This window comes from Monodelphis domestica, chromosome 1, assembly GCF_027887165.1.
Source record: "Monodelphis domestica isolate mMonDom1 chromosome 1, mMonDom1.pri, whole genome shotgun sequence".
In the NCBI taxonomy this organism is placed as follows: Eukaryota; Metazoa; Chordata; class Mammalia; order Didelphimorphia; family Didelphidae; genus Monodelphis; species Monodelphis domestica.
The window spans coordinates 393,873,744-393,901,718 of NC_077227.1; the positions used below are offsets into that span (position 1 = coordinate 393,873,744).

At 41.4% G+C, this 27,975-nt stretch overlaps 1 protein-coding gene across 18 annotated transcripts in view; it reads left to right on the forward strand.

Annotated features, from left to right (window-relative positions):
* CBFA2T2 (CBFA2/RUNX1 partner transcriptional co-repressor 2) overlaps positions 1-27,975 on the forward strand; it is a 155,458-nt gene that overhangs the window by 70,182 nt on the left and 57,301 nt on the right. For 7 of the 18 annotated variants that reach the window (XM_016426772.2, XM_007474197.3, XM_016426773.2 and 4 more), the window contains one exon: positions 5,345-5,435. The exons of 10 other annotated variants lie outside the window; for them this stretch is intronic. In XM_016426772.2, the coding sequence (XP_016282258.1) occupies positions 5,372-5,435 (64 nt within the window). In that variant the 5' untranslated portion in view covers positions 5,345-5,371. Of the gene's footprint in view, positions 1-5,344; positions 5,436-17,824; positions 17,979-27,975 lie in introns of all 18 variants that reach the window. One more of the 18 variants, XM_056811755.1, reaches the window with a different exon arrangement.

A 27,975-nucleotide genomic window follows, 5' to 3' on the forward strand; every position in this document is an offset into this window, starting at 1 on the left:
GGGGCTCCTGCCTTTGCTCCCCCTAGAACAAGTTCCATGGCCCATTTGGGATAGATGAAGGTTAGAAGAGCAGACGATAGGGTGGGAATCCCCGTGAGGAGGAACCAGACATGTGGCTGGCTCTCTGGGAACGGGTCAAGAACGGGTATTTGCATCTCTAATGGCTGGCTTTGTGACCATAGACAAGATACTTCCCCTATCTTGTGTTCCCATCTGAAAAATGGAGACAGTAATGGCTCCCTTGGGCTGTGGTCTTTAAGCAGCCCTTCTCTTGTCTGAGGTCACAGAGCTCTGCAGTGGCAGGGGGATGGATTGGAATGGAGGCCTAAATTTCTGCTGACTTGAGTTGTGCAACCCAGTCTTGAAACAGAGCTGCTGCAGTAAAATCACTTTGTGGTTTTGAAAGTTTGTAAACTAAAGTGCTAAAAGGCATTACCACATTTAGGGCAGGGCCAGACTGTTAACCAGTCAGCCCTTGTCCAGTCGGTTCAGTCCAGATTGTCCATGACCCTCTGTGGGTTTTCTTGGCAAAAGCATTGGGATGGTTTGCCATTTCCTTCTCCAGCTCATTTAACAGATGAGGAAACTGAGGCCAACAGGGTTAGGGGACTTGCCTGGGATCACACAGTTAAGTGTCTGAGGCCAGATTTGAACTCATGAAAATGAGGCTTCCCAACTTTTCACTTTCCAGAGTGGCAGAGGATCTAGGCTGAGGTCTCTAGCATTGCTAGAGATATTAGAGATATAGAACTTCACAGTCACAGAGAGGGGGACCCTGCAAACAGATTCACCCAAACTATAAGGCAGCAGAGGGGGAAGTACCTTGCCCAAGAGTGACAGTGTAGACCAGTAAAAAGAACATTGGAATCAAAGGATCTGGGCTCAAACCTCACCTCTGATGCTTCATTTCCTTTGTGATCTTTGGCAAATCACTTAACCTTTCTGGGCCTCAGCTTCCTAATCTGTAAAATGAAGGAGTTGATCTGGATGGCTCCTGAAGCCCCTTCCAGCTCCAGAATTATAATCTTTTGAATGGTGCAGCTAGCAAAAGGAGAAGCTACAACTTGAACCCAGATTTTCTGTGTCCTCAGAGAAAAGTTACATTTTTACATTCAGTGATGACAATAATAATAACTGACATTTCTGTAACATTTAAAAGTTTGCAAAACCCATTGTACATGTTGGGAATTCTCTCCACCAAGACAAATAGGATTCCTTAGGAGAGGCATACCAGCCAGCAGGGATCCCATGATTGCAGGTCAAAGATAGAAGGCCAGACTGAAAGCCATTTGTTAGCATACCAAGGACGACCAAAAGCAGCTTCAGCCTCCTAGGTATCAATTTGATTTTTAAAACTTTTCAGTTCTCTTAGAGAAAACAGCCCTTCAGCAGCATTTTGTAGCAGCGTAGGGTAAGTCAAGCATTTCAAAGGTGAGGAAGGAGTAGATAAGGGGGGTGGGGTGGGGAAGGACTTGTTGGCAGGATTTATTATTGGAATGAGAAAACATTCTCTGTTAAAGGGCAGGAGACAAGGGGAAGGTGCCCAAATACTTCTATAATTGTTTAAGTTCATTTAGATAAAAATGCAAACATCTCTTAATCTAATACAGTAGTGTATGGGACCATCTCCCTTACTGTTTCCACCAGTAGTTATATTTTATTTTTCCTTCAGTGTTGGTTTGGGACTTTGCACCATTAAGCCATCAGGTGGTTGGGGGATTAGTACATCCAGATTTCCCTGAAATGATTGTGGTTCCAATTTTCTCTCTCTCACACTCTCTCTCTCTCATTCACACACACACACACACACACACACACACACACACACACACACACACACGATAAGAGGCTTCAGACATTTTTGTCCCCATTTTACAGTTGGGGAAACAGAGGCAAGGAGAAGCCAAGTGATTCATCTGGGATCACACAACTAGTAAGGGTCAGAAGTGGGATTTGTATCCAGGCCTTCCTAACTCCTGAGTCCAGCACTCTATCCACTATGCTAGCTTCCAGCAAGAATGGCAGCCTCCCTTATAAAGCATCTGATTTTGTTTGGGAGAATTTGGTTGTTGATGTTTTTCTCCTTAGGTGCCTTTCAGTTTAAACATGGATTTCCTGTTGTATTGTCTAAAACCCAGAGTTTTATTTCTCTCTGAGTGAGACAGGGCTTCCGGAGCAAAGCATGTTCTTTCTCCTGTCCCCAAAATACATTATCACTTCAGATAACCACACGTTTCCCCAAATAGCATTTTGGGTCATGACACTTCAGATAATGTCCAGGATATGGTGGTGATGGCAGGCCTGGGTTGCCTCCAGCTCTAACGACTACTCTCTTCTATCTTTGAGTCCAACAATGAATAACATTATGTGCCCCCCTGGGAGTGAGCTTCAAGTCTTCTTAGCCAAGAATAGCCCCACCATCATCTGATCTTATGAAATCTGTCTAGGAGGGGGGAAGCAAGAGTGCTTGGTTTGGTGATTGTTTCAAGGAGCAGGGAAATTGTTTGGTGGTCTATGGTTTAAGTAGTCTCCCCTCAAAATGGGTAATGTTTGCTGAATCCAGTAATTATTATATAGAGACCTAGTTGGGTGGAAAGTGTAAAAACAGATGAATGAGAGACCTTACCCCCAGGGGACTCATAATCTAGTTGGGAGATAAGATAAATAGCACTTAACACTACATAGAATATGTAGCTAGGTAGAGTTTCTGCACTTAGGGGATGGAGTGAGTCTAGGGGATATTCTTTAAGGAATGGGGAATGATGTAAACAAAGGCACCAAGGTAGAAGTGTTCAGTTATGGGAAAAGCATAGGTTGCCAAATCATCTGGGTTAAGAAGTTAGAAGAGACTGTTTTCTTCCCGTTGCTTAATTTTTGTACCCATCCCCTCCCCAAATTTCTGTACCTTCCCCTACAGACAACCTTCCCCTTCCTCACTAAGTTAGGTTGGGAGGGAATTTGGGAGCACAGGAGACATTCATTTCCTTTCTGGGCAGTCCACAGCACTACAGGGAATGTTTCTGTCCATATCTGACTATCCACAGACCACTAAAGCTAAGGGACCTCCCCCTACCCCCACCCGCTGGGCTAGTCTTATACTTTTTGTCTTTGGATCACTTCTGACCTGTCATCCGACTCTTGGCATATCCCTGGGTTGGTGACCTAATCCCTCAGTTCCGTCCTTTGTAAAACGTTGGATTAACATCTAAGAGTGCATTCTTCCATCTTTTAAATTTGTACCATTCTGACAAATATTTGGTGCAAGGACTCTGTCCTGTTTATTCTTCTTATCTTCCCATTTCCTCTATCCAGAGATACTCTGGTTGATTGACTGAGTGGTTGATGAATGTGTGAAGACATTGCTTAAGGAATTGTGTGGCTTCCACTTACCATGGCCAGTTGAAGAAGGGAGAGGCTTTGGAATGGAGCTGTCTGGAGAGAGACAGGATTAGATCCAGGTCTGTGGCAGGAAAGCACAAAATATGTTTGTGGAATATTGAAAGAGACCAGTTTGCCTGGAACAGAAAGTTCTTAAAAGGAGACACGGTGAGAGGAAAAGGTAGGGAGATAGTTTGGGCCTTGGGGTGCTGGGATCAAGCATTTGGACTTGATCCTGAAGGCAGGTGAACAGCCAGTGAAGGTCTGAGCAGGAGAGTGACATGATCAAAGCAATGTTTGAGAAACCTTTGGTTAGTAGGGCACACAGGATGGAGTGGAGCATGCAGAAGTTGACTCTTCTGAGGTCTATTCTGGGACAAGAAGGTTGGTTGGTAGAAGCTGAGTGGTTTGTTTTTGGTTTTTCATTTTTCATTTTAGGATGTTGCTTTTCTTACTAGAATTCTGGAATAAGCACCCCTCCGTGTAGGAGGCCCTTCCTGGGTAGCAGTAAATGAACAAAACCAGGGACTGTGTTGTGCATGTTATCAGAAAAGCTTCTTATGGAGTGTTTTCAAAAGTTTGCTACACTCTTAATTTAGGATGTCTCTGTCAGTTTGTTTACACAAGGCTGGTCTCTTGGTTTTTATGGTCAAGATTCCAAAAGATAATTACTAGGTAACTAAGTCAGCCCCTAGATGATTGGATTCAGGAAGTCCTGAGTTCCAGTTATATTTCCTGATTCCAGTTGTACCTTAGACATTAGCTGTATAGCCTTGAGCAAGTCACTTAACCTTTTTCCAGTCACAAATTTCCTTATCTTCAAATGGGGATAATAATAGCACCTATCTCACAGGATTATTCTCTAATGAGAAGATATATGTAAAGGGCTCAGTAAAACTCAAAGCACTGTATAAAATAGTTACTATGACCATCATTACTACTAATATTACGACTGTTCTCCAGACATTTTTCACCTCTCCTTTTCTTGTGTCAGCACAGTCCTGGGTGCATTTCACTCTACTTTGCACTCGATATTTTCTATATTGCATTAATCTGATATTATTGGATAACATCAGAGAAATGCATGACTGAAGAAAATACAGGGGCTATTGGAAGGCCTACCTGCATCATTGGCATTCATTCATTGTCTAGAACTAGAGGAAAATGGCCAACAGACTGAATGAAATGCCTGAGGGAGGGCATAGAAGAGAGTAAAATAGGTGAGCTGTGTAAGCTTCACCCATCAGAGTATTGATCCAATTGTTTCCTGTTTCTTATTCTCATCTCCCCATCCAGGTGGTGAGCCCTGACTTGAGGACTAGGGACCCTGCCTTATAATTCCATTCCAATACACTAAAATTTTGTAAGTGCCTTCTTAGATGTAAGACTAGAAGGACGGGAGGAGATGGAAGATATTGGTGCTGTAGGTTTGTGGAAGGGGAGGTGGGATTTAAAAATAGGAGGCCTCAGAGGCCAACTCCTAGTGCCCCCCCCTCCCCCATTTTCCAGAGGTCCAAGGGGTTAAGTGATTTGCCAAAGGTTATACAGGTAATAAGTACCAAAAGTTGGATTTGAACCCAAGTTTTTTACTCTGGTGGCAATGAACACTCTTCCCACTAATCCATAACAATAACATAAAACTGGAAGCGCATTGGTGTGAAAAAGATGGGCCTTTCTTTGAAGGAGAAACTCTGGTTCATTCATTGGGAGAATTTTTAGTTTCCCAAAGGCAATCCAACATGTTCTCTTCTTCCTGTTCGATCCTCGGTTCAGCTCATTGTCCAGTTGCAGTGTCTGTACAAGATAAATGTTCTGAAGGGCGACCTCTGATTTTTCCAACCCAAACTGCCTATGAAATGCCTTATGAGAGTCTGGACAAAAGACATTCTTCAGTTACTTCATTTTTCCTACGTGGATAATGAGTTGAATAATTTGATGCAATGAACATAATGTCATCCACTACCAGGATTATCTGAAGGACCTAACCGTCTCTATGGAGTCCCTCTACCGCTTGGTCTCTGCCCTGGATCTGTCTTCTATGACAGTGCCAAATCATGGTGAGCATCTTTCTCTTTCTTCCTTGATATAAAAACAAATGAAAAGCAAAACTTGAAACTTACATCTCTTTATAATGCTTTTGGGTTTAAAACACAGTCTAGTGATATAAGCCAGAGTTGTCAAAAAAGTCCCCATTGAAAAGTAATTGGGAAGTATTTAAGAAACTAAAAACTCAATAGAAAATGAATATAGTTTCTATGTGGTTTTCTAAGTCAATATGCAGCCAGAAAGGATCCTTATGTATGGTTGAATGGCTCTGATTCTATTTGAGTTTGACACCACTGATATAAGCAATACAAGAATTCTCTTAAAGATGGGGAAACTGAGGCTCAGAGAAGTATTGGGCAGTCCTTTGTCTAATAATTTGGCCCTGAATCTAAGTCTTCTTGATTCTAAATCCAGTGATCTTAGAGTGCTTTTTTTTCATACCATTTATCTTAGATGGCCAAGATGCCTTGACATTATAAATTTTTTAAATGTTTTCTTGTTAAAAAATCGCTGTTAACTTTCTAAAGATATCCCCCATCCAAAAAACCCTCCTTGTAACAAAAATATAGTTGAATAAAACAAACACACACCTTGGCTGGGCTGGCTTTGACCATGTCCTAGCTAGACCTAACTTGACCTACCTAGAAGGGAAAAGTATGTTTAGCCCCTTGGTCCTCTTGCATCAAAATTGATTATTACACTGATTGGAGTGTAAGTGATTTTAGTCATTTAGAACTCATCTTCCTATATTATTGTGAGGTGGACTTAATTCTCTCAGCAATCTTATAAGCTTGAGAGGCTGGTGTTACTATCACCATTTTTCCTCTCAGGAAGAAATTGAATCACAGAGATGAGTCGATTCCCCACTTCCCAAAAGCACATAGCTAGCTGGTGGCAGAGCCAGCCCAGAGACCAGGGTTTCTGCCTTCCAGGCTAGTAATTTTCCCGGGAGGCAATATTGCTTTGTGGGTTTGAGGTTAGAAGGCAGGGTTTGTGGGTGGAGAGTGGTACAAGGTTGGCTAGTGTTTTTTGTTTTTTTAAGTTAAATGTCCTCCAAATAAATAAATGGTTACAGGAGGCCAAAGGGAAACCAAGCAGCAGCCTGTAAAATGCAGCATTATATTCTAACAGGACCAAAGCTATGGTAGAAATGGGGGCTGCATTTGGAATCAAGGGACCTTAATTTGAATCCCAGCTCTGCTCCCATGTGAGCTTGGGCAGTTCATTCTGATTCTCTGGCCTCAGTTCCTCATCTGTAAAACATAGGGATTGGACTAGGACCTCTTAGGGCCTTCCCCTTTTAAAACTTATTGTCCCCCTTTTTCTCTGGCCAAGAAATCTTGACTGTGTTTCCAGAGCCCAGTGTGGTGAAAGCCTTTGTGCTGCAGAGGGAAGCTGGTGAACAAGGATGGGGCCTGGTGTATTTTATTAGACATTTGGGGGCGGACAAAGCAATACAAAAATATCTCACTACTTTATTTTAATATTTATCTGAAGCCTGAAAAAGTAACTTTTGGGCTTTCTTCTTTGTAATTAGATTAGTGAAGCATATGGTGTTTACCCAGGCTCCCTGTGCAAGCTAGTGAGGAAAGAAGGCCTGCATGTGTGCAGGCGGGCGGACAGGCGGACGGACAGGAGGCCGCCTTCGGTTTTTTTTGAGGACTCAATCCTGCTATTAGCCCCGCTTCCTCTCCTCAGCAGCACATGAGGTCATTCTCACCATTCCCATTTCCCTTGGTGTGATACAGGGATGCTTTTCAGCTCACCCTGCCTTGGCCTCTATTGGCCCAGGAGAAAGCGATTTCTGAGAGCCTTGAAAAGTAGATGTGGGAATCTTGTTATAGTCTTTTCTAATACCTTGACTGGCATTAGAAATGGCTGAATGGGGTGGGGGGAAAAGGATTGTTGTCTGGTTTTGTTTCTTTGAATGAAGGCATTCCTTGCAGCCAACTTCTTGTTTTCTGATTCCTAACTATGGGTTTACTTTTTAGGAGGAATGCGTGATATGATCCTAGCATAATTAGGCAGCTTATTGTGGCCAGAGCAGAAAGATATTCCCTTTTGAGATAGCATGTTAATTTCTATGATCAATATTTTCTTTCCCCAAGGTTTTGTTAGGCCTGAAATGTAATAACGTCCCACTTTACTGGAAACTACCCCAGCCATGTGGGGCAAAGCTACAGATCTTGAAGTGAACTTTTAATAAAAGGTCTGTGGTAAGAAAAATAGTAGCCACAAAAGCCCATGTGCTTTTTATTTCTGGTCAAGAGAGTGGATCCACTATGAAAGATCCTGAGAGTTATGTATAAAAACTTCTTCAATGAAATCATCCATGCCCAGTGATGACATTGAGAAGTGATTGTAGTCAGAACTAGAAAAGAAAAGTCTCACGTGCCCCTCAGCCGCCTCACCAGATCAATGCAGAGTAGTAATGTGGAGCCACAGCTTTTAATGCCTGAAGAAGCCCTAATAGCCACTGAGATCACCCATACCAAAACAAGAGGTACTGTAGGATCATAGAATAGGAAAGGAGCTCAAGCATTTTCTAATCAAATCCCTTTGTTTGATAAACCAAAAAAAAAAAAATTCACAAGACCGAGACCAACAGAAGTTAGTGACTTGACCAATGTCATACAGTAAATAGTAGTGTCAGGAACTGGATTCAGGTCCTTTGACTCCAAATCCAATGCTCTTCCCTCCAGCTTCTTCACTTCCTTTCTTTGGCAATGGGGAACTGAGGAACCAACCATCTCCTGTACAAAAATCTATCTTGTTTACAAAAACATATTACACTTTTGGACAGCTTTCATTTTTACCAATATTCCCTTAAATGCAGTTGGAATCTGCTTGTCTTTACTTCCTTTCATTGCTCTTAAGTTTTATCCTTAAGTTCTGCCTGCCTAATTCATTTTTTTCATAAGACAGCCCTTTTCAGTGCAGTGTAAATACCATTGAACTTGGAGTCATAGACCTTGAATCAGGTTCCATTCAGAGCTTTCCATCTATGATCCTACTTAAAATATTGAAAAGAAAGGATGGTAGATTTTAGAAAATGACCCCAGTGAGATCTGGTGTTGGCCTTTGTAGAAATTCCAGCCTTCAGGGCTAAAGGTCTGGGCCTAAAGGTCTAGACTTAGGTGGTAATGATGAAGAAGAGATATATAAACTGGAATGGAAGAGTGTGAAGTTCATAACTCCTGGTTCCCGGAGGTTGGTGTAGTTAGATGACTGAAGTTTTTGAACTGGTTGATTGGTGGAATGATGATGCCATTAATTGAAATAGGCATGTCCAGAGCCTCTAGTGGGGAAGACGATGTTTGGTATAAATCAAACTGATATTATGTTTTCCAAAAGAAGTAAAAAAAAAAAGAAAAAGAAAAGGACCTCTATACAAAAATATTTGCCATTGCTATTTTTGTGGTAGAAAAGAATGGGAAATTTTCAAATGCCTACTAATTGGGGAATGGCTGTACAAGTTGTGGTATCTTATTGTGATGGGACATTAATGTGCACAATTGATGAGGTTTTCCTAAAAATTCGGGAATGTTTGTTTGAATTGATGCAAAGTAAAATGAACAGAAATAGCGGTATTCTAACAATGATCAACTATGAAAGACAACTACTTTGATCAATAAAATGATCCAAGATGATTCCAAGGACTAATGATGAAAAATGCTAACCACCTTCAAAGAGAATTGAGGAACTCTGAATGCAAATTAAAGCAGAATTTTTTCATTTTCTTAATATTTCTTGTTTGAGGGGAGGATTTTTTTTTTTGCAACATGGCTAATATGGAAATATGGTTTGCATGACTGTGCATATAATTGATATATATACACAATGTCTTAATGAGTGGGGGAGGGGCTAGAGGGAGGGAATTTGGAACTCAACATTTTTTTAAATGAACGTTAAAAATAAATAAATGGTGACTTTAAAAAACCAAAGTTGAGCTTGAGCCTATGCCTGGATATCAGGTGGTATCCAGCAGCTGGTGAAAGAACAGTGATTACAGGACAAATTCAGATTTCAAGCTAAAAACAGGCCTAGAAGTCATCTAGTCTGTCTCATTTTATTGATGAGGAAACTGAGGCCCAGAGAGATTAAGAGATTCCCTAATAGCATACAATCAGAAAGTGCTTCATAAGTTAGAGGCAGAGTTAGGCCTTTTTTAGTTTTTACCTAAGTATTGATTTAAAGGCAGAAGAATGTTAAGGGCTAGGTGCTGGTGTTAAATGACTTGTCCAGGGTCACACAGGTAAAGCAGATTGAGGATTTGAACCCAGCTCTTCTGACTTCAAATTCACCAGTCTTTTCACTATAACATACTGCTCACCTTACACAGAATTTAATTATAGAAAAAGGGACCGTTTTAATTACCATTCTTAACAATACTGGAGGGACGTGTTAAAAACTAAGGCTTCTTTGTGCTTATATTTCATAGTGTAATTTTGATGGGACATTTTCTTACTTTTGCAGGGCAGAAATGAGAATAATAGTTGCATTAAATCTGGCAATCATGTAGCCAAAAACAAAACAAAACAAAACAACTAAGGCTTTTAGGATACCTTGTATATAAGGAGGCAAAGGGATGAAAGGTGTACCTTTACTTGTGCCCTAAGCCCAAGGTGATCAAATCAGGTAACATGGAGTCTCTCTATAAACAGTAGCTTTTATAAATGCCCAGAATTAGCAAATATATTTGCTGGGATTAACAGGCACTAACAGAAACCACTCTTTTCCATAAATTTTGCCAGCAATGTTCTTTTTTTTTTACCCTTCTGTCAGTTCTAAGACAGAAGAGGAACAAGGGCTAGATAATGGGAGTTGAGTGACTTGCCCAGGGTCACATAGCTGAGAAGTCTCTTAAGGTCAGATTTTAAGCCAGGTCCTTTGGACTCCAGGCCCAGCTCTCTACCCAAGGTGCAACCTAGCTATCCCTCCACTGACATTCTTGATCCAGATCTAGAAAACCACACCAAGTTTGGGTCTGTCTAGAGGCCATGGAAGCTGCCACAGTTGACTAACATCAGAGAGATGCTAGTGCTGCCCTTGATCAAAGGGGGTTTACCAACGACCAGGAGGGAGTCTTACCAAGGCCAGGATTGAGTTCAGTTCCCATTCTGGAGCTAGAGGCTCTTCTTGGGACTCCCAGTCCTTCTACAAAGCCCTTTCTGCCCTGCTACAGGGCTTCACATCTCCACATGTTAACTTAGAAGAAGAATGAATCAATGTAGCTCTGAGATGACAGTGAAGATTACTACTACTCCTACTCTTCAATAATAATAATAGCAACAACAACAACACTCCTTGAGGGCAAGAACTGATGCATTTATGTCTTTGCATCCCTAGCATTAAGGGCATCTAGGTGGTGCAATAGATAGAACACCAAGGCCTGGAGTCAAGAAAACCAAATTCAAACCCAGCCAGGCACTTACTAGCTGTGTGTGTGATCCTGAGCAAGTCACTTAACCCTGTTGACTTCAGTTTCCCCATCTTGGAAAACTGAGCTAAAGAAAGAAACAGAGACTGCATCAGTATCTTTGCTAAGAAAGCCCCCCTGAAAAGGGATTATGAGGAGTCAGACACAATTGGAAACTTTTAAACAACACCCCCAGTGCCTGACATTTACTGTAGTAGATGTTTAATCATAAATACTGTTTCTATGGGATTATAAAGGACTTGCATACATTAATTTGAGGCTTAGAATAATCCTGTGAGATAGAGGTTATCCCCCTTTTACAGATGAAGAAACTAAGGCTCAAAGGGATAAACTGACTTGGCCAGTCACACGTGGGAAGCATCAGATGTGGTTTTGAAGCTGTGCTCCTGACAGCAAAACTAGAACTGTGACCAAAATACTAGGAATTAAAAATACCTTCATGGGAAACCTTGATGTTGGGATCTATGACAAAGGAGAATCCTTCAGGTGTAGGCTAATTGTATTTGGGGGTAGAGGGAGGGGGTTTTGTACTCTTTCAAAGTGATAATCTGAGAGGCAACTCAGAGCACTACACATTAGCTAAGCAACAGTCCCAGAATGAGGATATCTCATAGGCAGCACTAGAATCCAGGTCTTAGATTTGGTTATTATTATTCACATTATTTATAAATGAGGAATGTGAGGTTCAGACAGGTTAAATGGCTTGCCCATGACCATCCAGCTTCTCTAGAGCTTTTGATGAGATTTCCTAATCTCAGAGATTAAGGAGACCTGGAATCTGGGCTTCAAAGACACAACAGAGTCTGACAGGGACGGTGGGGGAGAAGGGGAAGATGCCCAGGGCATGCCCCAGCCACCTCCTCCTAGCTTCCTCCACTCAGTTTGAGTTTCAGATGAAACCCCTGACCCTGGCAGAGATAGCCTCTTCCAAAGCCACTCAGGCTGCCTTTCACTAGGTGTGAGAATACTATATATGCCCCTTAAAACACTCATATTAAGAGCATTGTAATACAAAGGGGCAGCTAGATGGTGCTGTGGATAGAGCCCTGGGCCTAGAGTCAGGAACACTCATCTTCCTAAATTCAAATCCAGCCACAGTCACTTATCAACTGTGTGACCCTGTGCAAGTCACTTATCCCTGTTTGCTTCAATTTCCTCATCTGTTAATGTGCTGGAGAAGGAAATGGCAAACCACTCCAGTATCTTTGCCAAGAAAACCCCAAATGGGGTCATGAAGAGTCAGACGTGACTGAAAATGACTCAACTACAATACAAGACATGATTGGTTCTCTTGAGTTTACAATTAAGGCATTGGTGTCTTTTGCTTGGTGTGAGAATATTATATACTTAATATAAATATGATTATATTTATAATTGTGAACATAATTATAATAAAATATAAAAATAAAATAAGGACGTTGTAAGACAAAAGACACGACTGGCTTTCAGAGCTTACAATTGAGGCATTTCCACTGGTTAGTAATATAGCAAAATATAAGCTGTGAGACCACACTGATCATTCCCACAGGCTCATTCTCTGTCTCTCTGTGTGTGTGTGTGTGTGTCTCTGTCTCTCTCTGTCTCTCTCTGTCTCTCTCTCTCTCTCTCTCTCTCTCTCTCTCACACACACACACACACACACACACACACACACACACACACACACACACACACACACGAGGAGAGGCTTGGCATCTCCAATGTGTGCTGTGTCTGAGGCTCAATTTGAACTCAGTTTTCCCTGCCTCCAAGCCCAGCGCTGTCTTGTATTTACTCTCTTATAGAAGCTAGTAGAAGACCTAGACTTTTCCACAGCCCCACTCAGAATGTGAACAATTTTAACTGAACAGGCTGCTTCTACCACAAATGGAATGGCAGAAGATGCCACATGTGGTTGGGTTCCCAGGCAGGATGGCAGCAGAACACAGAGCTTGCCATGATGTCAGTTATGGGCTTTTTGTTGTTTTTGTTTCTTTTCCCTGAGTTGGTCATGTCTTCCAGCAGAGAGTGGAGAAAGAATCCTGAAAATCATTCTCAATGGCCAGCTCCCATGACGCAGAGTGGGCTTGTTGGATGTCCCACTTGAAGGGCTTCCTCTCTCCCAAGGCAAACTTAAGAGCCCTTTGTCATGGAAGCTCATGGCAAAAATACTTCCCACATGTGCAGAACATTCCCTGCTGAAAGCCGTGACCAAGAGAGAACAGAGAGAAGCAGACAGAGTGTCGCTCACATGGCTTTTGCTGGTGGGACATCTGTGAGCAGCCCTTGAGGGATGGATTTTCCTGCTATCCCGGAACTAGCTAGGACATCAGTCAGTTGACAGCTTGTCCTGCTTATAGAATGCTTCAGAATTCACTCATCTCCTCTCACCTTCAAGGCACCTCATTTAGTGCTGGGCATTGACCCAATGATGATCAAGCAGAGATCAGGCCCTATCTGTATGGGAAAACATTTAGGGGCCCTTTCTCCAGGGCCCAAAATATGCATTGCAAAGAACAGGCAGGATTGGTTATTTCCAATCAAATTTTGGCATTGGCTGGCACATTCCTTCCTCCTGTCTATCTTAGTGCCCACGCTTAAAAGTTAATGTGGACACTCTTTTCTGTGTAGTTGCCAAGACAGCTGTCAAGCTAAAATCCATCTTCTCCAGCAAGTAGTGAAGGCTGTCATGGGTTTTTTAAAGGCATCAAATAAGTGTTCCATCAAAAGCTGTCCAAGAGAAAACACCCACCAACCTAGAGGTTGCACCCATGTGCTTACACTAAAGAAGAGACTCAATCTTTTTATGGCACAAATCCCTTTGGGGTTTGGTGAAGCCTTTGGATTCCTCAAAATCACATTTTTAAAGAAAAATAAAGTACATAGGATTATTTAAAAAATCAGTTCTATTGAAATGTCTATATTTGTTTTTTAAAGACCTCAGGTCAAGAAACTCTGCTTTAAAAGTAGCCTGTGGTCCCTAGGAAAAAGTGATAGGAAGAGAGGACTTAAGATACAAACTATATGGGACAGCAAGGTAGTGGCTAGAATGCCAGGCTTGGAGTAGAGAGGATCTGGCTTCAAATGTGGCCTCAGACATTTCCCAGGTGTGTGACCCCGGGCAACTCGCTTAATCCCAGTTGCCTAGCCCTTGCCACTCTTCTGCCTTGGAACTGTATCAATACTAAGACATAAGGTAAGGGTTTAAAAAAAATAAGTAAACTATAGAAGACTGGAGAGTGGGAGATGTTGGTATGAAGCCAAAGTGTTCATCTCCTCAGGGAGCTGTTCCAGCCCCCAGTGACACTCCTGCCAGACAGCTGCATGGAGGAGCTCAGGGTAAAGTTGTTCAGAACAGGGCCAGCTGTGCCAGAAGGTACCTTTGAAGTGATTCCATAGGATCATAACTTTATAGTTGAAGGAACCTCAAAAGTCAGTCCAGATCTACCCCTGCATCTTATAGGTTAGAAAACTGAGCCCTGGAGATGCTAAAGGATTACCTAGGGTCGTGTTGGTGAACTTATGGCATGTGTGCCGGAGGAGGCTGCTCCTCTTCCCCCTCTCCACCACGCCTGAGGACATTTCTCACATGACCTTCTCCTTTACTTAGCTGAGCAATGGGAGCATTTCCTCCCTCCCCTTTCTGGGGTTAGGGGGCAGCTTGCATATGGAGTGAGGGTTGCAGTTTGGGCACTCTATCTCTAAAAGGTTCTCCATCTCTGACCTAGGGTCACCCATATAATAAGCATCACAGCTGAGATAGGAACCCAAGATCTCTTAATTATTTTAAATTTACCCTGAAAATATCTTGCTTAAATATATAATTGACTGCATATTGTCTCTGTCATTAGACTGTGAGCTCTTAGAGAACAAAGGCTGGTTTGTTTGTTTTTTTTATTTCTGTGTCCCCAGAACTTAGCACAGTGCCTGACACATAGTAGGCACTTAATAAATATTGATTAACTGACTGACTCAGGACTCTGATTCCATTCTGATCCTTTTCCCCTGAGGATATAGATGTAACAGTTTGTCTTTGAGTACTTGGTATGACGTCAAAGCAGCTCTGTCTCTGCCCCAACATGCTCCTTCCAGAGGCATCATTTCTTGACCAGGAAACCCAGGGAGTTAAACATGCTACTTGGTGTACCTGTCATCACCCTTCAAGCTTAGTAATCTACTCTCTCTGAGACCTACAAATGAGCCATATCTTTTCTCCTGCTGTGTTGCAGACTTCCATAAGATACTCAGAAAGGATTAAAACAAATTTTTTTTCATCAATCTTAGAGCCATATCATTTTTTCCTTTTTTGCTTCTGTCTTACTCTTCATTTAAAATAGACCCCAGATGAATTGTGGGGATTGGATAAGTCCTGGCTCATTACACTTAATGCTCAGTATATAATAGAGGCTCATAGACAGCTAGGTGGCAAAGTGAATAGAATGCCAGACCTCAAACTCTTACTAACTGTGTGACCCTAGGCAAGTCACTTAACTTTGTTTGCCTCCAATTCCTCATCTGTCAAATGAGCTAGAGAAGGAAATGGCAAACCACTCCAGTATCTTTGCCAAGAAAACCCCAAATGGGATCATGAAGAGTGATAGAACTGAACAACAAAAAGTAGGTTTTTAATAAATATTTGTTGATTGATCAGTTTATTCAAAATTGCCTGATCAGGCCAGCGAGAAGAAAAAGGCAAGAAAGGATGGTGGAACAAAGGCTAGATTTGGAGTCAAAGGTCCTGGATTTAAATTTCATCGCCATCAGGTCCTCCCAAGCTGGGAAGAAAGGCTTTGAGGAGGGGCTCAGCAACAGAAACAAGCCTTTCTGCCTCAGTTTCCTCATCTATAAAATGAATCGGTTCACATAAATGACCTCCAGGGTACCTCCCAGCTCTAGGTCAAGAATCCTGTGCTAGAGAGAAGCCCACTTAAGAACTCTAACAGGAACTTGCCACTCCTTGGATAGGCCCCCTTTTTAGGAGCCTTTGGTAAATAAGGCCCCTCCTTCTGCCTTGCCTGGGTACAGCTGGTACTACTTTTCTCTATTGCTTTTTAGCACTTACTGTGTGTTGTGAAGGTGTGAAGAGACTGTGTCAAGCCGATGTGGCTGGGCACGAGTACGTGTGTGGCAGCCGTTCCACCAGGGACTCAAACGCCCCCACTGCCTCGGCCCAGCTTCCTTCCAGATGCTGCTCTCACCACTCAGCATGAGGGGGAGCTTCAGAAGCGGATTTGTTCTTGAAATGGAGAAAAATTCTTACCTTGGCCTCCTTCCTACATGTGCTGTTGATTAGAAGGGAACATTAGCTGGGCACAAGGACTGTGGGTTTTTGTGTTTTGTTTTGTTTTGTTTTAATCCCAACCTTGCCTCATTATCCTTCAGCATAAAAGGTAGAAAACACGGGCTACAGAATGCCCATCAGTTTTTGGAAAAGAAAAAAAAAACTTCCCATGCTCCTCTTTGCAATCCCTGTCATGCAAGGATTAGACAGAGAAGCGACAGAAAAGGGAGTGCCAACTCTGCTCAAACTTTATTTTCTCCTAAAGTATCGATCTCATATTAATTACAGCTAATTTAGAGTCCTTTAAAGCTTAGGAAGCTTTTTGCATATGTGATTTCATTTGATTTATAAGTGAGATAATAGCAAGCCTCTTCATTGTAATGCATGCAAGCTTTCAGTGGCAGATTCCTTTCTTTAATGACAGGTTTCAAGTCTGCTCCTTAAAGGGGATGTAAAAACAAAAGATGTGTGTGTGTCTACACATATACATATATATATATACATATATTCATACATATACATATGCCACATACACATATAGACATATATACACATAATTAAATTATAAAATTATTTAAAATTGCATATATAATATATTGCTATAATATAATTATATCACTACATTGATATGTTATAATAGATGACATATATAACAATTATATAAATCAATGTATTATATATACTTTTATGCTTTTAATATGTATGCATGCATATTTTTTTCCATTTGAATAAGTTTATTTAGTCAATTTAGAACATTATTCCTTGGTTACAATAATCACATTATTTCCCTCCCTCCCCTCCACCCACTCATGTGTATTTTTTAAAGTCTGCCCCCATTGCTTCTAAAATGAGGGTATAATGGCATCTACTACTTCTCAGAGTGGCTCGATAAGGAGTTTGGACCTGGGATTGTAGATTTTGAGCCAGAAGGGTACCATAAAGTACTGACCATGTAGATGTAGACAGTCATCATCTCACTTGAACACTCTCTTTTTACATTTGAGGAAACAGAAGGCCAGAGAGGCTAAAGAATCTAACCACAGTTATAGAGAGAGCAAATTACCGAGCTGGGATTTGAACCCAGGTCCTCTGATATTCCACCCCACGTCCCCACCACCCAAAGCAGCCCTTTCCCACTGCAGTACGATACATATCTATCCAGAATGAGGCAGGCAGTTGTCCCACTGTGTTTTATTTGGGTTGTGTGACTGGTCACTTTGTCCAGCGGTGGCCACATGAGCGACAGGATAGAGGAATGAGTTAACTTCTGAAGATTTAAATATCAGAGGCAGCCTCAGGAGATACAGGTGTGGCTGAGCAGGGAGGCCACAGGATTTGCTGCAGACAGTACTAACTCAGTCAGATTCATCAGATAACCTTGTTGACTCAAGGCAGCTTGAGAATATGAGCATCCCGGGGTGGCCCACTCACAAAGGGAGTGATGGGTAAATCATAGAACCCATATAGAAAGGAGACTGCCCAGGAGTACCTCATTCTTTCCAGTCACCCTGTCCCATAGTTCTTGCAGCATCATTGGCCACTTTTGAACATGAAGGATCATACCACTCTGTTTATAGAGGCATTCCTGAAATTTTTTAAAATCTAACCCTATTTAACTGCACTTGGGAGCCAGTAATCATGATTTTTTATAATTAAAATTTTATTGATATCCTTTATTTTCATATCACGGTCATTTATAGATTATATCTGCTCTTTGCCTCTGGAATTGAACTCCTGTCCCCTGCAACAAAGAAACAGTTGAACAAACACAACCGCCACAGTGACCTCGTCTGACCAGTGTATGCCACATTGTGCCCCAGTAGCATCCCGCATCTCTTGGCAAAGAGAAAGGAGGTATAGTTCATCTTCTGTTCCACAGGCCCTTTCTTGGTTATTCAGCAATTCAGAGTCCTACGTCCTGTGGGTGATCTTCTCATTTCCCTTGATGTTTATTATTCTTCTGCTTATTCCACTGCAGAACTTGCTTCTCTGAATTCTTCCCTTGCTTCTCTGAATTCCTCAGTTTTGCTCCTTTCACAGTATAATGTTTCATCCATAGAGAACCAACCATCATTTCAATGACACCTGAAGGGAATTCTCTCCACCGATTCTTTAGAGAGGCTAGAAGAGGCAAGATAGCCATCCTGAGTCAGGAGGCCTTGGTTCTAGCCCCAGTTCTTCCCAGAGCATCGAGGTGACTTCGGGCAAGCCTCCTTTCCTCTCTGGGCCTTGATATCCACATCCATAAAATAGGGAGGTGGCTTCGATGGCTTCATTATCTCTCCCCATCTTTCTAATCCATCTGTCTGTCAACCACCAGACCTTGGGTGCTTTTAACAGAAAAGCCTGAAAAACAAATCATGAGCTTCTGCAATTGTGAACTTTAAACACATTTTTCTCATTGAATTGAGTGGCTGGTGTGAGAGGCCCCCACCCTCCCTGCTCCTGATGTATGCAGGCATTGAAATTGTCTGAAAAGTCCAGGGGAGCCAGAGGCGTTATCCCATGTTTTCAAACTCCATTTGGGTAGCGGCACAAACAGCTGCCACGCTGAATAATTGTCACGTCATTACGAGGGTTCCTGTCACTAACTGATCTGTTTGTATAAATCGGGCTCTCACCACATGTGATTGGTAAAATTAGTTCTTGGGAGACTTTCTGCTGTTGAGGCCATCTGTTCCCTGCTCCCCAAATCCGGGACGAAGAGTTAGCTTTGAAGCCACATGGTAGAAAGTGCACATCAGCCCCTGTAGTTTCAGTGTGAACAAGAGGGAGGGGGAGAAGCAGGATGAGGGGCGGCTGGATCATCACTCAGAGCCCTGAACTCTGTAGGCGGCTCTCTTGCCAGTTGGCTTTGGTGGGTGAGCTACGTTGCTACCCTAGCCAATGTCAGGGCAGGCAGAGTCCTTTTTTTTGTTTGTTTTTAATTTCTGGAAGAAAGGTTCTAGGCAACATAAATAGCTTCTTTTATTACCTATTTGCATTCTCCCCTCCCCCCCAGCCAGGATTGGGGGGGGGGGTACATCCCAATAATACCACCCAATAGAACCCTCCCTTGTAACAAAGCATAATTAGGCAAAACCAATCAATCAGCCAGCATTTATGAACTGGCTGCTTTGTATCAAACACTGTGTTAGGCACCAAGGCTACCAGTACAATGAATGAAACAGGCTCCATTGTCAAACAGCCTAATGGGGGCCTCCACTGGACATACACAAATACAGACAGAAGAGTCAACAAGCCTCCATTGAGTGCCTACCCTGTGCCAGGTGCAGTAGTTAGTACTGGGGATGCAAGAAAAGTAAACGACAAGCCCCGCTCTTAAAGGGGCCGCATTCTAATGGGGAAGACAGCATGCCCCAGCTACATGTAGACAAAATCTATGCAGGAGAAAGACGTGCTCTCAGGGAAGGAGGCCTGGGAAAGGTTTCTTGCAGAGGTCAGACTTTAGCTGACACCTCAAAGAAGCCAGAAGAAATATAAATGGAAGAGATATAGATAAAAAGTTGTTACTATAAGGTGGTGGGTGAGAGTGCACCAGCAGTAAAGGGTGGGATTCAAGGAAGGCTTCACCGTGGAGTGGCTAGGTGGCTCCTTGGATAGAAAGCCAGCACTGGAGACGGGAGAACCTGGCTCCAGATTTTGCCTCAGGTACTTCCTTGCTGTGAGACCCTGGACAAGTCACCTGACCCCTCTTGCCTATCCTTTAACTACTCTTCTGCTTTGGAACCAAGACTTAGCACTGATTCTAAGATAGAAGATAAAGGTAAAAGAAAGGGGAGTTGGGGAAAGGCTTCCTGGAGAAGCTGGTACTTGAGCTCAGTCTTGAAGGAAGGGAGGGATTCTACAAGTCCTAATACATTTATTCTCTGGCAACATCTACCTAATTCTACAGCTAGAGTCCGTAGGTCTGCCAAAAGAAGGAAGGCCTGCTTCCCTGCCCTTGACGAATTTATGGTTTCATAACAGATAAATAATTACCCATTGACAAATGAATAGAATCCAGAATAGACTGAGAAGTTGCATACAAAATTTAGTGTATTATGAGAATTTCTAGATAGGGAGAGCTCAGTAATGGTGACTTTGTTCCAATTTAGAATGGAATTACATGACAAATATATATGTTATGTGTATGTGTGTATACATGTCATATATGTGTTCTTGGTAAATAATTTATAACATGGGAGAAGGAAAGAGACAGACACATTTATATGGATGTATATACACATAGAGATGCTTGAATTATGCATTTAAAATACATAGGAATATGTAAACAGACAGGTAGATGGATAGAAAGATACAGATATATAGATGGATGGATAGATGGATAGACAGATGGATAGATGGATGGATTGATAAACAGATGATAGAGGGAGATAATTAGATGGATGGATGGATGAATAGATGATAGACACAGAGGGAGATAGGTAGGTACATACATACATACATTCACTGTCAGTATTTTTACTTTTGATTTCACTTTTACTTATAATAAGACTCTGGCTTACTGCTTCTGTCTCTTCTCTCATTTCCCCTATGCAAAAATAATACAATGGAAAGAATGCCTGCAATCAGTAAACATCTGTTAAACTCCTACTGTGTGCCCAGCACCATGGCAAGTGCAGGAAACAAGATTATGAAAAAAGAGAGACAGACCCTGCCCTCAGGAAGTTTACAGTCTGACAAAGGAAGCCAACAACAGCAAAGGGAGACTAGAAAGGGAAGAAGGTGGCCTGAGAAGTCCCCTAATAAGACAGCCCTGAGCAATGAGACGTCTGAGCCTCATGCTCTCCTTAAGTGGAGGTTTGGAGACATGGGCTCACCCTCCAGTCAGTCATTCCAGTATTTGGTTTGAGACCAATAGACCTAGCTGGATTCTGCTTCTTACCTGTGACCCTGGTAGTCACTTTTAACCTCACTACACTTCCACTTCAGCCTTCTGTATAGTGAAAAGGCTGGATAAAGTACTTTCTAAGGTGTCTTCCAGTTCATTTAGGCAAACATAATAGACTCTGGGGAGACAAAGGCAAAAATAAAACCGCTCCTGCCATCAACAGATTTACATTCTTTCCAAGAGATGGAACATTGAGGTACCCAGGCAGAATGCTGGGCATGAAAGCAGAAAGACCTGAATTTGAATCCTACTTCAGATATTTTTCTAGTTGTATGACCCCAGACACACAACCTCTCTGTAAAAAAAGTTCCCCATTTACAGCATGAAGGGCTTGGATTTGATGGCATCTAATGTAGAGTACAGCTCAACAAGTGATTTGTGGGTCACGAAACGGGATAGAGAAATGAGGTTGGGATCAGGAGGGTCAAAAGACAGACTTACAGACAGGCACAAGGTCTCATGCTGATCAGTGACAAAGTTTAATGATTTCAGGTAGTATGTTATAGAGAAAGTGATGTAGGCTAAAGGATGGTTTCAGTAAGGAAGCGGCATCTGACCTGAGGGACACTGAGGAAGAGGAGATACATTCTAGACATGGGGATGACTTATGCAAGGATTCTTAAGTTTGGGTCAGTAGATAGACTTCAGGGGATTCACAAATTTGAATGGAAAAGAAAATTGCATCTTTATTTTCATTAAGTTTTAACTGGAATTTTGCATTTCAGTTATGAATGTTGGCAATAATATGCAGGGATCTGTAGGCTTCAACAGTGTCACAGAATCCGCAGCATAAAAAGGTTAAGAACTCCTGCTGTAGGTGCCATATAAGGAGCTCTCCCTCCACTCCTTTCCTTTAACATTTCATAAACTCCCATCATCAAATGTTTTCTGTTGAGGGATATCCCAGTCTCACTGGAGGGTCTCATGAATGATCTAGCCTCTAGGCTATCCACAGCAACTAAACAAGGCCCAGAGTTGTGCCTGGATATAGTCCAGCAAGGTAGCACAGTGGATAGAGCTCCAGGCCTGGAGTGAGGAGACCTGAATTCAAATCCAGGCCCAGATACTAATTATGTGATCTTGAGCAAGTCACTCAGTCCTGTTGTCCTCCGTTACCTCTTCAGTCAAATGAGCTAGAGAAGGAAATGGCAAACCACTCCAGGACCCTTGCTAAGAAAACCCCAAATGGGGTCATGAAGAATCATTCATGACTGAACAACAGTCTTAACTCAGGGGATGTGACTTGACCATCTCAGATTAGAGCCTATTTGAGCCAATTAGCTAGTGTCTGAGGCCAGATAGGAACTCAGATTCCTGACTCCAGGGCTAGGTCTTCGTCTACCACAGCACCTAGCTAGTATAGGACATCAGAGTTTTGCTCCAACTTGCATTTCTTTAATTATTTACTTTGTATTTCTTTAATTTTTAAAAATTGTAAACAATGCCTTATGTATCTTGGCTAAAGACCTTTATCAGCAATACTTGCTGCCAAGATTTTCTCCCTTCTAATTTTAACTACATTGACTTGGTTTCTACAGAAACTTTAAATTTTATAGAATCAGATTTGTCCATTTTATCCTCTTTGAGCCTCTCTGGCCCTTCTTCTGTCATGAACCTCTCTCCTATCTACCAATCCAAAAAGGGTGTTTTTTTCTTCTCTACTTTGTTCATCATGTAACCTTTCTGTCTTAACACCTTTTGGAGCTTCTATCTTGGTATATGGTGAGATATTGATCTATACCTGATTTCTCTCAGACTGCTTCCCAATTTTCCCCACAGATGTTGCTGAATAGTGGGGTCCTTCCCTCAGTTGCTGAGGTTTGTTTGGGATTTTATCAAACATTATGGCTATCCCTTAACAATAACTATAGTTCAGAACTTCACAGCACTTTAAGGTTTATGAAACTCTCTCCCCACAACAATGCTGTTAGAGATGTTGTACAAGCATTTTTATAGACATTTTAGAGAAGGAAAAACTGAGGCCTAGGAGAGGCTAAGCGACTTGCCCATAGTCACACAGCACAGAAGTATCAGGTTTTAGAGCTAGAATTAAATCAAAGCTCTTAAGCATGTCATACTGTTCCAGCTACAACATTCAGTGATTCTTAGTGGACTTCTTCCTCAAATGAGAGCCAATTCCATTCAGAAAAGACTGACTTGTTCACTTGGAGGATGCCAATCAGCATGAGGAGAGACAAAAACCCTGAGAGACCAACCCCTGATTGGGGGGGCATGGGAAAGTTATTTGTTAATCTCTATGTATAAAAAAGCTTTTTAACTTATTTCTATTCAGTGAGCATTAATAAGATCCTACTGTGTGCCAAGCACTGTACTAGATAAACAAAGACAAAAATGGAAATCTCCATCCTCCAGAAGCTGGCATGGGTGGTTAGAGCAGGAAGGAACACACATAACATGTACTCCAATCATATGAAATATATCCAAAATAAACATATTGTCATGGTGGGCACATTAACCATTTGGAAAGATCAAGAAGGATAAGTTGTGGTCCAGTTTTGAGCCCACAGGTCTTATTTGATCACAAGTTAAGACAAGAAGTCTTTATATATCTCAGTTAAACAATGAGATAGAGAATTAGATTTTCCTAAAGCTAGATGAACTAACCATAAATGAAAACAAATATTTATGATGTTGGAATCCACATGTCATTCATGGTGGTAAAAAGAGTTTGTTTTTAAAATCTTTACAGATTTTTCATTTTCTCATCTATTTTTTGTCCTCCTTCCAGTTTCATCCTTAAATGCCATTAATCAAATGGTATTCATTTCAGGAGCCAGTTAATTACTAAGCTTCTTTCTCTTCCCAACTCTTAATTATAGGAGTGCCCAGATAGATAATCCAAGTAGCTGATTATTCCAAAATCTTCTCTATTTGCATTGGAGACTAAAAAAAATAGATTCTCTGACCTGATTGATTTTGCTTTGCCTACAATTAGATGACTTTAAATTTCTTCACTGAACCCCAATACCCCAAGGACCAGCTTAATTGGAGAAAAACATCAATTAAAATGTGTTTATGAAAATCTGAGAATTGACTCAGAAATAAGTATAGTATTCTTCATGACTGGCTCAAACAGTGTAAGTGATGACTGTCAACTTGTTTCAAGAGACTCTAGTTTTGCCACTTATTAACTGCATAACCTTTGGCAAGTCATTCTCTCTCTCTCTCTCTCTCTCTCTCTCTCTCTCTCTCTCTCTCTCTCTCTCTCTGTTTCTTCCTCTATAAAATTGAGATGAGGTAAAGTTATATGAGGGTCTTGAGTTCTCTTCTAGCTTAAATTCTTTCGTTTTGATGTACCTATCTCTAATTGCCACCTACACATTCTTTTCCTGCTTTTATTCCCTATATCCTTCTCTCCCCTCTCCCAAAAAAAGGGAGACACATTGAACCAGTAGCATTAGATCAGTAGGGTTAGTTTCTTATTTTTGGAACATAGGCTTCAGGGCAGGCTCTTGGGGGTCAGCTAATCCAACCCATTGTGGGACACATCAATAAAGATGTCAGGACTGGGATATATCACCACTCACATTACAGATGAGGAAACTAAAGGCCCAGGAGTTAGGTGACTTGCCCAGAGTCACAGTATCTGACTTGGAGTTTGTCATGGTCCTCTGACATGGAATCTGTCATTCTTTCCCCTCTATCCTGCCTTCTCCATTTCTTCATTGTACTGCATTTAGTAATTCCCTAGAGAAAATAAATATTTCTGCAATATTAACTCTTTGTTGGCACTCAAATAGAGAAGGGAGGACTCAGAAGAAAGAAATCAGTTTGTTATTATTAAAGCAGCCGCTTCTTCAGTAGAAAAGGGGCCTTTAGCATCCTGTTTGTGGGTGGAATGTCTGGGGAAATGACTCAACATTTGGGCTTCATTGAATCCCCTTTATTGTTTTCTTAAGACAGCCATTTCTTCCAAAGTCATGCTTCCTTTGAGGAGGTTAGATACACTAATTTCAGGGAATGCAGATTGCAATAGTTTTTATATCTACCACAGTGGATAGCACAATGGATGATGTACTAGATGAGTCAGGACACCTGGGTTCAAACTACACCCATGATATCATGGTGATTGTGGGTCCTTCATTTCTGAATTGGTCCAGCCACTGTCTTTGATGAGAAAGCTTACTCTGAGGTTCTCTCCAAGGTTCTGATATGTGGTGGATCCAATCACATCAACTAGCTGTGAGATCATAGGTAAACCACTTAATCCTCTTAAAGCCTCACTTTCTTCATTTACAAAATTGGCATAATGATAGGACCCTACCTCACAAGTTTGTTGCAAGGAGAGTGCTTCGCAAACTGTAAAGCCATTTGTAAATTTGAGTTATTGTTACTGATTTATTGATTGATCTCTTGCTCTCATAATGTCTCATAAAGTTGTTACAGATTTATTGATCTATTTGTGTGTCTCACAGTGGCCTCAGAGCCTAAATCTTACTTTAAAATCTCACTTTTTCCCTTGTCAGAAGAAAGTTTTAATTGTTTTCAGGAGAGAATATGTGGAGAAAGAAAAAATCATAAATGGACCTACACCAGTGATGATAGTTTAATATTATATCATTTTTGTGTTTATTTAATTTTTCTTTATAAATGGGCCCTTACTTAAGGCAGACTTACCCCCTTCTTCAAGATCTTCCTTGATGCTCTCCCCCTACCCCCAACCAGGAGTCTCTTCTCTTTTTTTGTCATATATGATCCTTCCCCCTCAAATTTCCTTCACCTCTCTAGTACCCTTATTATCTAAAATATATGTTGTAGCTATCTGTATGAGGGTGTTATCCATTCCCCTAGTAGAATACAACCTCAATTGGGACCAGAACTATATCTGATTTATTTGTTTCTCATCCATAATCAACATAGTACTTTGTACACAGTAAGCACTTAATAAATGCTATTGAATGAATGAACTCAAGAGATTTGGTAGCTCCTCCCAGGCCCTGACAATGAATGTCTATTTTCTAGTTAAATGTGTACATTTCTTCTTCCTCCAATTGCACTGAGCTTCATTAGGACTGGGCCTGAGCCTAATCCATCTCTTTGCACTCCTATAAGTGCCAGCCTCAGGGCCCTGAGCAAAGCAGGTGCTCAGGAAATGTTAGCCGAATGATCAAATTAATCTTACTCTTGCTTTCTATACGGAGGCAGACGAGGTGGATACCCACATCTGGAATGCTCATTCCAAACATTATTTCACTCAGAAAGTTTTAATTACAATAGAAATTCCTGGTAGAGAGCAGTAAAAGTAGTTGAAAAATTCTAACACTACCTGACAGATTCCAATAGTCATAAGATCTTATTGCAACAAGAGGCCCAGGAAGTCATCTGGGCCCACCTCCTACCCAACAGAGGAGTCTCTGCTCTGAAGACCATAGTTTTTCAGGAGACGATGACATTTTCATATCAAATATACATATTTAAGTATTTTGCTAATTTGAAATGCCATTCTTGTGTCAGGGGTGGGGTGGGGGTTGTCTGAAATTTTTAAATCTCTCTAATGTAAAACCAGAATCAGTTATGGGTCTATCTTGTTTTTGACTTTCGGGCTACTCTCAGAGAGCTGCTATGTTTTATTTCAACTGCATTCTCTGTGTTGATCCAAGTGTTACACTGTACACAAGCCCACCAATTTTCTATAAAGTTTTATCATACCTGACTGGACCCATTAGATTGTTAAGAGCCGTAAAGGTAGATACAATGAACTTCATTTTCTCTTATGTCCAAGACAAAGCTTTGCACCCAGGAGGCACACACAGCAAGTATTTGCTGAATAAATGCATGAGTTTAGTGACCATCCTCAGCTATGTATAAAAAGATTGAAGAATTTTTAGGCAATTTTTGAAGACCATGGACAAGTTTCTTTCCCATTTGGGGCCTCACTTTCCCAATCTATAAGATAGTTCTTCCAAATCTTAACAGTTTTGAGTCTGAATTTTTAATTTGGTGGGGAGGAGTAGAGTGAGGAAAACAGTGGACCCATTATTTTAAAAATAGCATAAAGAACTTCCAGTAGGAAACTCCATCTGCCAGTGGAGATTGGCCCTTCAACTTATTGGGGGAGGAAATGAATAAAATTTTAAGATCAATCAATCTCAATATCTGTCTTTCTCTCTGTCTCTGTCTGCTTGTTCTTTCACTCTTTTTCTTTGTCTCACTCTCTCCATCTCTTGTCTCTTTCTCACACCATCTTACCATCTGTCTCACTCTGTTTCTCTGTCTATCTTTGTCTCATTCTGTCTCTCACTCTGTCTCTGTCTCTCTCTCTTCCTCTCTCTCTCTCATATTAGACCAGAAGCAATATTGTCTGCTTTGACTTTGAGGCTGCAATTACTGCCTTTCCCCAAATAGTTTTAAAGTGTTGCTTATGAGATTCATCGGTTAAATGACACCCTTCCTGCCCCTCAGGGGTAACACTTCCATGGTGTATCACTGGCAAGCCTTGAGCCCAGCTAGCTCTTCCTGACTCTGAGCCTGGCTCTTTCTCCATTACTCCACTGCTATCTCTTGGAGTTCTTACCAGTACTAGTTTAATAAGCAAGAATGAAATTTAATTAGCTTTTAATCAGACAAATTGCTCCTAGGTCAGCTTGGCTAAGTAGACCTCTTTCTAAATATCCTATCTTTCTGATAGTTTCTCACTCATCTTCTTTTCCCTCAACTTTTCTTCAGGGGAAGAGGGAGGTTGTGATTTTACTTATTATGGAGAACTTCCAACATGAAAAGTAAATTATTGTTTCCTGGGCATTGAAAGTTTAAGTGACTTTCCCGTGGTCAGTCACATAGCCAGTTTGGGTCAAAGGAAACACTTGAAGTCAGGCCTTTCTGACTGTAAATCTGGCCTTCTTCCTGCTGTATATATTGTCTCCCTTTCAACTGTTGAAATTCTTTATCTCTTCTGAAGGCTGTCAGATACTTGGAAGACATTCATGCCTTAGAGTA